Below are 14,809 nucleotides of genomic sequence, written 5' to 3'. Positions count from 1 at the left end.
TTCTACAGTTACGTGAAACCACAAGGAAATCCCGCCCCTGAGAGCTGACAGCTTAAGTGCAGGGAAATAAACCCCGATAAGGTTCAGCATCTCTTGGCTGTTTCCCTTCCATGAGCTCTATCTTTGGAAAGCGATGAAGGACAAGCTCTGTAAATTTTCTTGACAAGAGGGGAAAGGGGGAGGAATAAAAAAAAAAAGTTTGCAATCCAGACGGGAACGTGGGAGGTGGTTGAGATAGCAGAAACTGCCTCAAAGTGGCACCTGCTTCAAATCAATGTGCTGCAATGGGATCTCAAGTTTCCCTCCCCCATTGCAGTCAAAGCACAGTGACCCTCAGGAGGGCAGATGCAGCAGCCAAGCAGGACCTTGGGAACACCCAAAAATATGTGGGGAAAAAAACTGAATGATAAAAAATAATAACAATCCCTGACTTGCACAAGGCACCTAGCACATCTCAGGCACTGCGATCTCTGCTAAGAAAATTTCTTTTAGCAGAAAATCTTGGTTCTTTCCTGTGAATCATGTATATGAGAGGAGAAGAGCATTGGTATACATCCAGTTCTAATCCCACCTGTATTTCACCCATTGTGACCTCTGAACACAAGTTAGATTCCAGAAAACCCTTAAATTTTAACTTGCTGAAGTTGTTTTCCCTATTTGTGCCTAAAAACAGCTGTAGCTGATGATGGGGAATAGAGGGAATCGTTTCAAACACAGGTTTCCCATTTAGCACATTTTTAGCCCATTACAGGGGACTTACACTAAGGGTAGACAGCTGTTGATATTCACTTGAGCCTCAAGGGCCCACTTTGCTCTTCATAAGCTGGTCAGAAACCTCCTTGCTGTAGCTATCCCACTAACATCTTTTGGATTGTTCTGGAGCACCACTTCAGTCCATCACCAACACCTGGTATTAAACTAGTGAGAGCTGATTTGGAGACCCTTTTGTATTGCAAGCACACGAACATCAGCAGCCGCCCCTCTGACCAACTCCAAGGGAGATTTGCAGAATGTCAGACAAATCCATTAGAAGAAAAGCTCACAAGCAACATAAAGCAGTAGATTAAACAACTAAATAAATAACAGCAAACCGCAATGAATGTTAATGTTTGTTCTACCTGCATTCTGGGCACTGGGGAGGATTTTACTGCAGATCTGCACATGAGAGAGCAGTGCCTCAGTGAACACCTTGTGGCCTTCACTGGAAGGATGGTTATGGATGCCTGTTGAGAGCCTGCCTGGGGTTTGCTTTTGGAAGAGCTGTGTGTATCGCACAAAGAGGACATGGGAAAGAGAAAGCAGAGGGTTGCTTCTCTGAGCACACAGTGTGTGACTGCCTCACCTTCCAATTAGGCTTGGCAGCAGCCTAATGCTTTTCTGTCGGCACCTCTACTTTGCATGGACATCTGCAGCAGAGGAGGTGAGGTTAACCCCTGTGCCAGCACGCACGCATGCTGAAGTCAGCAAAACCTGATATCCAGGGGCTGTTGGAGACATATCCTATACACCCTGTTGTACTCTTCCCAGCCTATCCTCGGGAATCCTGCCTGACCGGCAAGATCCCCTACCACACCACCACCAGGGTCTTCCAAAAAGGCAAAGAGAGGAAAGGAGAACTACTCCTCTTTAGTAGTTACTTGTGCCGCTACTGAATGCAACAGTTTTTAGGATCAATTATGATCAATTGTCATTCAGTCTAACTTCAGAGAAAGCAGGAAAAAATGCTGCACCAGCTCTAGAAGGTGAAGTGGTTGGTAGCAGGCACAGTTGAGATGAGGCAAGCAGTTAAGAAGCTGCAGAAAAAAAGAGCTTCACACTTACCCTGACTGAACCTGATGGGAAATCACCAGTGGTGGGGAGGAGGCAGAGAAACACAGGGGTTTTATTTCAATTCCCCTTAATGTCTCCAAATCCCTACTAAGAACACCTCTGGATCTGCTTATTCTGGTCTCTGCATTTAGGATTTTACACTTCTCAAAAATGCTGTCCTGCCTGCACGCATTAACCAGGGAAAGCCCCTTCAGAAGCCTCTCTGGTGCCTGGCAGTACTGCCTTCTAGCAGGGGGAGGGCAAACGGGTGCTCTGGCTGCTGTGGGAGCACTAGGCTTTCCTTGATTTATGGTTTAGAAAAGAAATGTTTCAGGTTGGTAAATGGCACATAAGGGTCTTGACCTGAGAGTGAATTGCTCTGGAAAATCTGAGCAATATCTTTTTGGCCACTCTCAAGTTATTTAAGTGACATAATAATTTACGCCCAGAGTTTCAGCTGGTGCATTTTCTTCACACTCAACTAAGTTGCTTTTGCTACTAAGGGAAAAAAAGAAAAAAAAAAGATGAATAATTATATGGTAATATAGACTAACCTCCTTGCTAAACTAAAAAGCATAAAACCTCTTTTCAGGCCACAAATGAAATTACACAGGGCTGAAGGCACAGGAACGTAAAAAAGAGCTTTAACAGGAGGGATAACTGTAAGCAATGAGAGCTCATTTTGAGTAATACACAGGAATCCTTTGTTTAGCCCTGTAGATACATAGTTGGAAACACAATGTAAATCTTTTGTGGGAAAGTGCATTGATAAAACTAACACATAAATTTAGCTTTGGCTCCTCTGTAAATTGATGAGACAACTGGTTTGCTTCATACCTTCAAACATACAAATGGGAAGGCAGAGCTGCTGGGGGGCCCATGGCAGGCGCAGTGTGGAGGACGACAGAGGCGAAGTGGTCAGCCTATAACTGCAGGAGGATTTAGTCCTAAATATAGCAAGGGCTATCCTGGGAGGCACGAGTGGGCTGCTGGGAGTCTAACACCATATGAGCAGCTTTAAGGTTTGAGAACAATGATCGTGGCTAAGAGGCTGATTCTCTCAATATGGACCAAATCCTAGCTACTGGCAAAAAGCCCAAGTGAACAGGTTTTCCTGGGAGGAGGGGACAACCTCGTGTGGCATGTGGGGGACTGGCATCTCTTTTATGAACAATATCTAGGAATTGCAGCAATGAAGATGGTTTTTTTTCACTCTTATACATGCTGTGGTATAGCTATAAGAAGTAACTACATAAGTTTTTGGATAACACCCTGACACTTGTAGGGCTGTCTGCAGCTTCCTCTTTCTGTTTTCCCTGGAGAAAATCCTGCCAAAAAGCTGAGTTGTGCCATGAAGAGGAACATGCAGAATCTCTCACACAGCAGAAAGGAAATTCTGTTGCACTGGGGCAGTCTGTGTCCCACAGGAGAGAGTGGCACGGCAAGATGCAGCCCTACAGAAACAAGCAGCATACAGCTTCTGAGTAAAGGTGGCTATGCTCAGATAGGGATCACTAGCCCTACTTCGATACATAAAAAGCTTTCCATTCCTCATCAGCATTTTGGCTGTAAGGTATTTGCTGCAATACCACCTTGGACTGTCTTTAAATGGTTGAGCTCCAGCTCTTGGAATCCATGCTACAAATGCATATTGAACCTTACAATTGTTTGCCAATGAACCCCATCCTGACAGCACACAACACTCATACCTTCTTTGGGCTGAGAAGGGGAGATGCAAAATGCAGTGCTGATAAACCTCCCCAGTTTTGGTTGTTGGTTTTTGGTTTTTTTTCAATTAGAAGGTTGAACACTTTCAGAGATAACAAACCCTTAGAAAAATGAAAGACCACAGTGTTCCTGCAGCACATGGGTTTGTGATTAATCCACAAGAACATGCACCCATTGTCCATGAGAAGTGGACTCCTGGAGTCCTGGCTTCTCAGGTAGAAAAGGATACACTTGCAAACACTTTCACTCCCTGCTTGAGAGAAACAGAACAGTGTCAGCTGCTTCCTGGTCTTCACATGAAGAGGAAATGCTCTGGATTTGACATGCAGTTGTTTCTTGCATTTGGGAAGCACAGTGCACACTAACTGGTACAAGAGTCCCAGAGTCTGAACGCTGAATTCAATTTTCTAGCAAGCTACTGACTTTCCCATGTAATCCATTTAAAGGTATTTTTTGGAGTTAGGAAATGTCTGGCACATGAGGCACTGTTACTGCTTGTGCATGTCATTCTAGCTAGCTTGGCAGGATCAACACTCTGAATAACAGGCAGACTATTGTCCTGTGCGAATTGCTGACCGTTCTTGTCACCCCATTCCCATGATCTTTCATTTGGAGAGATCTGCTGTCTTCTGTCACTGTGTGTGCAAGGACAGAGCTCACTCCTATCTTTTTCCTAGCCCTTTTTCCACCCATGTGTAACAGAGGGGCATTAGCTTAGTCTGCAGTTTGATCCTTGATGCCTTCCGATACAGAAAGGCAACAGCAAGACAAAGGCCAAATTTTAGATATTTTTCATATAGCATGACTACTAAACCAAAAATTAAAATGAAAGGCAAAGGATAAAAGGAGAACTTTCTGATGTGTGATGTGCATGTGCATTTTGAAAACCCCAAGAAAGTAATAATACTGAATATCTGCTCCTATGTAGAGCTCTGCTTCAAGTCTTTTGTTTCCTGCTTTGCACAGCACCAGGCACACCAGCACAAGCCTCCACCATCACTTCCTTATTTTTGTTCCAGACACTCAATTGCTCTTCTGGGTGTATCTATGGGGCTCTTGTTTTTAGATTCTGTTTGGTTGCAGGTTGTTTTGTGAAGTCCTTAAGGGAAGGGGTTTGCATTTTGTTTGTGTGTGTAACAAAGACACAGAAACAGGGCGGCTTCACATGAAGGCTGTTTCGACAGTCACTGTAACCCAGATACAGAGAAGGCACATGGAGTGCAGTGTAAGAAAGGATTTTCTCCTTCAGTCCCACAAAATCAGAGCCAAAGGAGAAGAGAATAAAGGTGAAGCACTCATGCAGTCCCTGACCTCCTCAGAAGGTCCAGGCTATCAAAAGCCTCCAGGAGGCCTGGGTATCATCCATCTGTACATTATGGATGCAGGACTGCAGTGCTTTCAGTTCCCTGTACTTCAAGTGCCAGATCTCTGAGCAGTGCCAGCTCAGGTGGACTTGAGCCCCTGTTCGAGGCAGAGCGCCTGGGTCTGCCCCATGCCCCCTTGCTGCCTGCACTGCCAGCCTGAGCTGCTTTGCTGTTACCTTGATTCTTCATCCTTAGCCACCATCCTTTACAGACATCCATGCAACTGGGGTGACTGGATGAGACTTTAAGAAAACAGGAATAAGGCTTCTTTAAGTTCTTACACGGAAAATGATGCAGATGCTCAATGGATGATTATTTTCATGCTTTCCTTCCATGCTGTGATTTTGCTCAAGACAAAAGGAGTTCTGCATGCCCACTGAATAGGCATCAGGCATATATACTCCTCTATATGCTTGCTTTCACATCCTGTGCACTCTTGCAAAGACAAAGTCAGTGGAAGAAAGGTCACCCCTCATTTTCTCTTCTTGGTAGAATATGAAATTCTACTTCCAAGAAATCCTTGCTTAATTTGGAGTTTGTTTTTGAATTCAAGAGGATCCTGTCAAGCTCCGTCAATGTTCCCAGCTTCCTGATGGGACCAGAATGCGAACTGAGAACTGATCACTTATAAATCGTACAAGGATTCGTATTCCTGTCACGGTCCAGAAGAAACTGAACCAACACCTGGGGCAGCTGAAAGCATGCACTGGACCTAAATATTAAATCTCAGACTAGAATTAAGGAAGAAATTTTTTATGTTGAGAGTGTTGAAACACTGGAACAGGTTTCCCAGAGAGGTGGTAGATGCCTCAGCCCTGGAGATATTCAAGGCCAGGTTGGACGAGGCTCTGAGCAACTTCATGTAGTTGAAGATGTCCCTGCTCATTGCAGGAGGGTTGGACTAGATGACCTTTGAAGCTCCCTTCAACTCAAACTATTCTATGATTCAGATCTGGGCCAGGTACATTTCTGGTTTGAGCAGAGGTTAGCATTATGGTTTAAATCTGCTCTGGTATTAGCCAAGGATCTGCACAGTACAGTTAAAATCCCTGAGTCTGGATTAGAACTGAATTTCCCTGAATCATCTTCATAGAAAGAAGAGCTGGTAAGTTCAAGTAAAGGAATGTCAATATAAAACTCTGTTTTATCTATTAAAAAAAAAAAAAGAAAAATAACAATAAAGCAAACAGAAAAGTAATTCCAAAGACAGCTATGTGGTTTACCTTACTCTAGTATACCTGGCTCTGAAACCTACCAGTAAATGTCCCTACAAGCAAACATTACAGGAGACACATTACATTCTTGTGATACTAGTTCCCAATGGCAAGGCACTGAGGAAAGGATTAAAAACTGTCTGAAGGCAGAAAGACACTTCAGGAGAGGCAAGGAGATGCTTGAAGGTACGAGGGGGGGAAATGCTTAAAAACTAATAACGTGCTGTACCGATAAGCTGTAACTGTCACACTCACAGCTCTGGGTTCCCATGTCAGAGATGAATTCCTTTGGCTGTCAGCAGCTTCATTAGCCAAAAGAGGCCATTCAGATGGACCCAAACCTATTTACTTTCCAGAGCTGGCTGTGCCTGCTTCATATTGCAGGGCCCCCCATTGGTTGTTCAATGATGCTGATAACTCCTGTGGGAGCTTACATCCTGCTAAGTAGCTCACTGTTTAATTGAACTGACCTTTCCCGACGGTGCCCCTTGTATTAAAAGCTGCTTTACTCCCCAGTGAAAATGGTTTGATAACCATAATATTTTACTCAGTGGACAGTTGTTTAAGAGAAGAAAATAATCAGCTAAATTGGTAGGCTTGCCTCTGGAGGGGTCCAGCACTAAAATGACAAAAGGTGCTGCAGATCAAGATAGCTGGCAGAGCTGTCAATCAAGACAGAGCTAGGAGCAGGGGCTGTGCTGCTTCAGGGTGGGGGGCACCAGCAAACCGGCTGGCTGGGGGAGGCAAGCACAGGTCAACCCAGCACAGCATGCTCTGCTTGGAGCTGAGATGAGCTGGCACAGCTTGAGTGGGACACGCGGTGGGCAAGGGCATGTGCAGGAGACACAGCAAGAGAAGGAGGCTCTCTGCAAGTGGAGTGGTGCAGGACTGCAAGGGGCAGCAGCAGCAACGGAGCAATGGTTAAGTATCTTAAACTGAGATGGGGAAATGGCAAAACACTTGCTTCTGTGATACAGGAATACATTTGCCTCCAGATTGGCCTAGGGATGAAGAGGTCTTAAGTGAGAGGCATGGTTTGTTGGGACCCCCCTTCTCTCCCTGTTTTCTTCCAGGCCAGTTGCCATACCAGATGGTCATCTATCATCTGGGAGAGCTCCTTGGGGCTGGGAGCAAGCCAAGATTGTACAAAGCAGCATATCCATGTAGACTGTTAAGCACCTGATAACAGATAATGCTTTGTAGACTGTGTTCTGCTACACTTTCCCCTTCCCAAGCACAGCAGTGTGTTCATTCCTAGCACTTTTTATACAGAACTGGCATTTTGCAGGTCTCCCAGGTCAGCATAAGGGCTACAATGTCACATCACCTCCTATTTTTCCAATGCAGGAGCAGCAATTTCATTTTCTTAGTTCAGCCAACCCTTTTCTTTCCTCTTAGTCTTAGTGTCTCAGAGCTGCAAGCATTCGAAGAATGTGCTGTTCAGTAAACTAATTTTTTTCTTGTTCTTTATTCACAAGGAAATTTCAGTTGTTTTCCTCTTTGAGCTAAAGCTACACCGGGCAGGACAACACTTATATTTTCCTTCCCACAGTGGGGTGTATTTGAATGGTTATGTCTGGTTGAGTTCCTAGGAATGTGGGATGTGTGGGAACTCTCATGGGCTCCTGATGCCAGGGTGCCAAGATAAGGCAGCTGGGCTATGACCTGCTGCAGATTCTTGGACAACAGAGCCCACAAGGTGGCAGGGCTGACCTGGGGGAGATGACAGGACAGTACCTGGGAGATTCAGAGAGCGCTGGGAGGACCTACATTGGCTCTGTGAAGTGGATGTGCAGACAAAAACATCCCTTCTCCAGGATGAGCCACTAAAAGCCAACGTTGCTCCAGCTTCACAGGGGCACTATGCCCTTCAGCAGTGTCCTGTTTCTCCCTGCTTTTGTTAGACAGCCTTCATAGCTATCTGGTCAAGCAGTCAGAGACAGCTTGCTTGGCCTTTGGAGAGCTACTAGAGCTGTCCACTGCACAAGAAGGTAACTGGGTTTACCTTCCACATTCCTATCCTCTCTTGGCACAGATTCAGTCTCCAAGAGGACCATAGCTGGGCCTGAAGGTATACCTTTGCCTCATACTTGAACTGAGGACGTCCATCAGCATAAAAATCCTCTGAAATAAAATTAACCCAAAAAGCTAAAATTGCAGTCTAACTGCAAGAGCTCCAGCTTGATTTCATCAACTCCTCTTTGAATAGCAATTACACTGTGAACTGCTCAGTTCAAGCCTAAATCCTGTGTCTTCTTCTGATTAAATACTCATTGTCTAAACCTCCATCTAAACCTCAAATTCTCAGTACTTCGATTTATCAATTTAATCAATCCCCCCACTATTCACCTATCTGCTTTAGCCTGCCTTTTGCCACCATCATCTTTTTTTTTTTTTAGGTGATGCAAATTTGCAAAAGTTCATGTTCACTGTAACTGCAAAGCAAAAATTACATCTTAGCCAGAATGTCTTCATACTCCTGTGTTTCTCAGCTTTAAAAAGAACATTTAAGTTGCCCGATGTTCACAGGGGATTACCTTGAAACTTTGCGCACATTCCTTCTATGCTGGCCCAAAGGAGCAAGATGCATTCAGGAAAATACAGTATTTGATGCTGGTTTGAAAAATTCATTGTTTAACCTTGTGTAAGTGGTCTACAACATGTCCCCAGGCACTGAAATATTTTGTTAGTGGAGTATTTTGAAGAACTGCCTTTGAACACCAATTTAAAGAAAATATAAGAACAGTAATTCTTTCATTTGCTGTTGGTTTTACTACATGCTTTTGATAAAAATGATTACAAGGACAGTAACTTTTAATTGTGTCCTGGGTAATATTTGCCAAATGATCCCTTCTTCCAGCTTGCTGCGCCTTGCAGACTTGTAAATTTTGGAACATTTGTTCCCAGAGGAGCATGAGCATGTTATAACGGACAGATTCAAAGAAAATATCATTTACCCAGCCTGAATAGATATCCTCAAAGTCACTTCAAACTGTGTGTCTCTTTTTTCTTACAAGTGAGCAGTGACAATGTGATAGTGGAATATCACAGTAAAACTGAGAGGTTTATTAGCAAAAAATCAAAACCAAACCTGTGCATCTTCATATGTATATCTCCCTGGGTCTTTGACATTTTGGCTGGTTTTCTCATAGCTGTGGGAATCCAGGTTGATAGCACTTTGAGCCCCAGGAGCTAGAAACTCTTGCCAGATTTCTTCCACTCTGGTGGTTACATCCTGTAGAGGTTGTTTCTTGAGATCCTGGACAGCCAACCAAAACCTGTACTAGGCAAATATTAAAACAGAGGAAAAGAGAAAAAGAGAGAAATCTAGATAAGACTTCATGGATATGCCTGGGCAGAGTCCCCAGACACAGATGTAGAGCCTAACCCCACACCCAGCTGAATTCACAGACGACTCTACACTTAGCATGATTTCAGGGCAAGCTGTAACATACTTTACATCAAACCTTTACACTGTGGCTAAGATCAGAACAGTGACTTTAAGAAGTGATACATTCTTATTCAAACCACCCTGCAGAAGTGTGACATTGGGTATGCAAGCAGGAAACCTCCAGAATCATGCAGCTGAAGGAGTGGAGCAGGCTCTGCCTCCCACAGCCCTGCTGCAAACCACTGGTCATTCCTGCCTGCAGGATCAGTTGTCCAGAGAGGATGCAAAATCCGGAACAAACTTGCTATTCATATCATTTCCAGGGTGAAGATGTAGCAATAGCACTTAGAGAAACCTTTTTTTTCCTTTTGACTTGTAAACTGACCAGCATTCAGATGAATGCTGTGCAAAGAGATGAATCTTGTCATGGCCATACTCCAGTTTTACAGGGATATTTTCTTGACCGGACCACACTTACAGACTAAAATAAGTTCATAAACATTGAGAAGATACTATCTTTGATGGCTAAAGGCATAATCTAAATCTCAATCTGTGAAACCAAAGGACACAGAATATTTTTGCAAGACATGCATTGATTGTCTTTTACCATAGGGGAAAAAAAAAGGTATTTTGTTGGTGGTGCTGGTTTTATTTACTGTTGACAGAAATATGCTGTTTCAGATGATTAATTCAGAAGATGCATGACCCCCAGTAGCCATTTGTTTTGGTCAACTCTACCTTCTAGCAAGAAGATATCCCCCAAGGCCTCTGCCCTGGGTACCCAGGTCCTGCAACCTGGCTGAATGGGTACAATAGTGCTCTGTAGGGAGTGCTGAGGAGTACAAGGCAAATAGGTACAGAAGGTACCTTTGCAGCCACTTGCAATAACCAGCTCTTTCCTACCCCAACGCAAAGGAGCCCACTGCCCAGAGATGACAAGGGGGGCAGGACTGTGCAGTGGGGACAGGGTTTGTCTGGGTCACTGCTTGTTCAGGGCATCTGCAAGAGCTGCATAACTTAAACAATCTTGGGCGCCCCCTTGTCACTATGGGAGACTACTAAATGGACCAGTTGAACTTTAACTGAAAAGCCTGATTTCCCACCCTTAATGATTCAATAGGGCAGCACGCTGGCATGGAGGCAAATGTCCCTCCATGGCGGAAGGAGGAAGATAAAGTCTCTCCCAAACCAAAATCCCATTGGCAGTGAGGGTGGTTGGAGGAGCCAGCAGCCTGGTGACTCCTGCACTGTTTCCGACCCTTGTTTCCTTACCTTTACCAGTTCCTAACCACCCCAGAAACACTGGGGTTATTGTATTCAAATGAGGCCACTAACCCATTTAGCTTGGTCCCCCACCTGCAATAGAGGGAAACAGCCAATCTGGGATGAAAAAATATCCACATTGCATGCAAGGCCAGGCTCAATCCTTCTTGCCTCTCCCCTGCTCCTCCCCTACTAGGCCTAATGCCACAGCCCTGGCTCACCCAAGCCACTTGATCGTATTCCCTCATATGGTTTTCCCTGCTCCCTGGTAGGCTGTCAGTAAAATGGAGTGGGGTATGCTCAAACACTACATCAGCACCTGTGGAGTCACATACTGGTGGTGCTCACACAGTAACCTTTGGTTTTATAAACTGAAATAGAGTATTTGGGGTTGGCAGAGGGGTGCACGTGGTTGACCCTTTTCCATTTTTGAGACATTAAGTGCACCTGATGTCCTGCCTTGTTATTTGAACCATAAGTGACACCTTCACTTATCGCATGCACACAGAGAGTAAAGGGTGGCACTCACAGTGCAACAATCTGATGCCATATGTGGCTTTCTTTACTTGGAAAATATTTTATCTTTCAATTTCAGATGCCATGGGAACATGTGAATGCAGAAAAGGCATAGAGAGTAAAGATGCTAATCATTCCAGAGTAGCTGGGACATTTCAGACAAACACTTGGCTAGAGAGAACATTTTCTGCTGGCTTATCTTCTGCCCCTGGAGCTGGGGAGGCGGGCTGGGAAAGCACACTCATGAGAGAACCGGGTGCGCTGTGAAGTGACAGCTTGCCAGAACAGGAGCACCATCCATTTTAATAACCATTTGGCTCAATCTGAAAACCAACCAACCAGACCAACCTGACACTAACAAGAACAAGCTCTTTCTACTGCAAGCGATTGCGAATTCATGCCCAAGGCTGGATGTCCTCTTCAAGGCAAAGGGGAGTTTTGTCTTGGTAAAAATTTCAAAGCTATTCACTTCAGCTGGTATCTGAAAATCGTGGAACATCAAAGAGGAGTACTCAGCCCCGCAGCCTCAACTCCAAGGCAAATTCTCTGCCACGAGGAATCATCCTGAAGCCAATGCATAAGCAGGGCTTCCTATGGGATTTGTACAGCTTTTACATGAGAGAAGCAGGTATTTCTTCCCAAGAAAGAAGCAGACACATGATGGCTGTGCTGGAATTTGTGCTCAATTATGTTCCCTGAGTCAGTTCCACAATTTCTGAAGCACAAGACCAGCCCCATGTTCACAAGGAGTCAGGAGAAGATCCCACATTGCCTCCTCCCTTTCTCTGAGAGGCAGATCTCCAGTGGACACCTCTGGCACAGGGCAGGGGAGGAGGGAGATGTCCTCATGTGTCCTCTCTGCAGGTGCCCTATAAGAGGAGCAGGACTGGCACAGGGACTGTCTGCACAGAGAGAACAGCAGCATTGATCACAGGTTCTTTGCCCTTTATAAAAAGCATGTGAGCTCTGGAGAAGGCTGATAATATGGTGTCCTAAACTGTTGTCAGAGGCATAAACCATTCCAGCCTCATCCAGCTTGTAATTAAGCTGCTGTCACTTGCAGGAGATATCCTGTAATGGCGCTTTATCCTATGCAGCCCTTCAAGGCGCAGAGAGCTCCTGGGCCTCAGCGTGCCTGCTCTGCCTCCCTGCAAGGCACTGCAGATGCCCCCTGGTGAAAAGGCTGCTGAGGAAGGACAGGAGGCTGCTTCTGAGGCAGACTATAAAACAAAATTTCATTTCAAAACCTGATGAAGAGGCTGAGGAACAACTGTCAACATGAGGACAGTGTTGTATCCCCATCTTTGAGAACAGAGTACTCCTGGCTTGTCAGTGAAATCCCCAAGTGACTGAGTTTGGAATACGAACACAGTCCTCTCCTCGCCTCAGCAGTTCCATGCAAGTATCTGGTGCACCTCCCATCTCACATCTCCAACCATTCACAATATTGTTCTCACTGCCTTTCACTGAGAGAATAAATAACATTTTAACGTGAGAGCTGGGAGGGGAAATGAATGAAAGTAATGGGTATAAATCAACACACGGTTCAGACACGGGAAATATTTACATCTGTGTGTCGCTTAACAGCCAGATCCTTGGCACAGTGAGCTGAAATCTGTCCTCCACGGGCCACGCTGGGGACAGACAGATGCCCGCAGCCAGGCTGCGTACTCAGGGCACCGTCCCTCACTAGCACTGCATTGCCAGAGAGACCACTGTGTGAGGGCGCGCAAGCAGCCCGCGCCCGGCTGGCCGTACACCCCACCTCCAGACTTTTAAGCCCCTCTTTCTGCTGCCTTTTAGCTTTCTGGGTCGGGAGATGCCCGTTTGCCCACGAACGGCGGCCGGCTCGGGCAGACGCGGGCCCCTCACTCCCGGCAGCGCCTGCCAGGCCCGGCCCGCTCGCGCCCGCTCCGCCGCGGAGCAGCGGCGCCGCCTGCTGGCCAGGCGGGGAGGAGCCCTGCCGCCCTGCTCCGGCGGTGCGCGGCATCCCCACCGTGACCCCCCCGAGGTGACACCCTCCCCCCACACACACAGGGTGACCCTCGCACAGGGCCCCGTGGGACCAGCCCGAATGCTCAGTGCTCCGCCTGCCCTTTTGGAGGCTTTGGAAGTGGTTGGAAACTTCCTCTGTAAATGGTTTTTATTAAGAAAAGGGTCTGGGGTAGGTTTTGCTTCAGATATGTGCTCTCCTCAATGTCATAACTTTTCCTTTCCTAATAAAGGCCTAAAAAAAAAAAAAAAAACCCCCCAAAAAAAAAAATCATTTAAAAAAATTGGCAACAAGTTGCAGCCATCAGGGATCATGTAAGATTGAAACTTTTTCTGCAGGTAAAGTGCTTTTCTGGATAACGTCTATTTTCAACATATGTTCACAATAACACACAAAGCTCCTTCATTCGTGCACTGCAAGCTTTGCCATGCGTTCCTATGCAGTGTCATGTGTTCTCTATTTAGGTCTATAAACAGGTGTGCAGTCTCCCTTCCCTTTGGGTAAAATTCCCATGTCCCATATTCCCACTTAGTTATTTCTCTTTCCAGCTGACACTCTTCGAAGTTGGGGGGGGGGGAAAAACCAATCAGTCCACCAGACAGATGAACATCTCAGCAATCTCGAGATGTCTCGGGAGATTTCCAAGTCATAAAAAATGTATAACAACTCTCTGTTGGCCTTTTTTTCTTTTTTTTAATTGAAGCTTGGCATTTTGTCTGCTCTATTTTGAGTACTTCAAAAATCAACAGAGTCAAAACAAATTGTAGATGAAAGATGGCAACAGAGAGGAGAAAGAAAAGAGAGCAAGAAAAAGAGTTAAAATAAAAACAGAGAGAAAAATACCCAAGTAACTGGCTTCCCTGCTCTTACATAAATAATGGACAGCCAGTAAATAAGTTAGTTACAGGGCTCAGCTGAGCCCAGGAGACTTGGTGGACATGATCCTGCAAGTTTATTAGAACACAGAAACACAGCTGGAAGGACACCCGGGAGGTCAGAGAGTCCAGTCTGCTGCTATCTCTGGCAGTGCCTCACTCCAGATCCCCACTGGGACCAATTTTTCTCAGCCAGGAAAATATGGAAATACCCCACCACAATCAACCTGGGACCTGGGACTTCCACCACTGGGTACAAGAGCAGAATTTGGTCCCCTTGCTATAGCACTGAATTACATTCATGTCAAGGCATTCTCAAGTGCATGCTTCATGGAATCTCTTCTAGCACTACCAGGAATTTCTAGGTTTTCCAGCAGTTTCTCAGATCTGCTTTGAAGACACTGCGGGTCCACAGGACTCCTGCCAGTGTCAATGAAGATCCTACTGACATTCCCAAGAGAGAATACATCCCTGCTGCAACAATTCCCAGATGTCTGGATAATTACTGGGAGGAAAGTCCTTAATCAATAACTGCAAATGTGCTAGATGCTGTGCCCTCCAAAAGTTCCTTACAGCTTCCCAGGGTTTGGGTGGGATGCATCTCACCATGTAATTTGAATCAGTCTTTTGAGGCTTATAGATGGTAGAGAGGGATG

At 45.5% G+C, this 14,809-nt stretch overlaps 1 protein-coding gene across 7 annotated transcripts in view; it reads right to left on the bottom strand.

The window, feature by feature from the left end:
- RGS6 (regulator of G protein signaling 6) overlaps positions 1 to 14,809 on the bottom strand; it is a 284,505-nt gene that overhangs the window by 35,411 nt on the left and 234,285 nt on the right. For all 7 annotated transcript variants that reach the window (XM_030483768.1, XM_030483772.1, XM_030483770.1 and 4 more), the window contains one exon: positions 9,207 to 9,393. In XM_030483768.1, coding sequence (XP_030339628.1) covers positions 9,207 to 9,393 — 187 coding nt within the window. The remainder of the gene's footprint in view (positions 1 to 9,206; positions 9,394 to 14,809) is intronic.

The sequence above is a fragment of the Strigops habroptila genome, chromosome 4 (assembly GCF_004027225.2).
Source record: "Strigops habroptila isolate Jane chromosome 4, bStrHab1.2.pri, whole genome shotgun sequence".
Classification (NCBI taxonomy): Eukaryota; Metazoa; Chordata; class Aves; order Psittaciformes; family Psittacidae; genus Strigops; species Strigops habroptila.
Note: the sequence above shows the minus strand (reverse complement) of the source record. Positions and strands in the feature narration are given on the sequence as shown.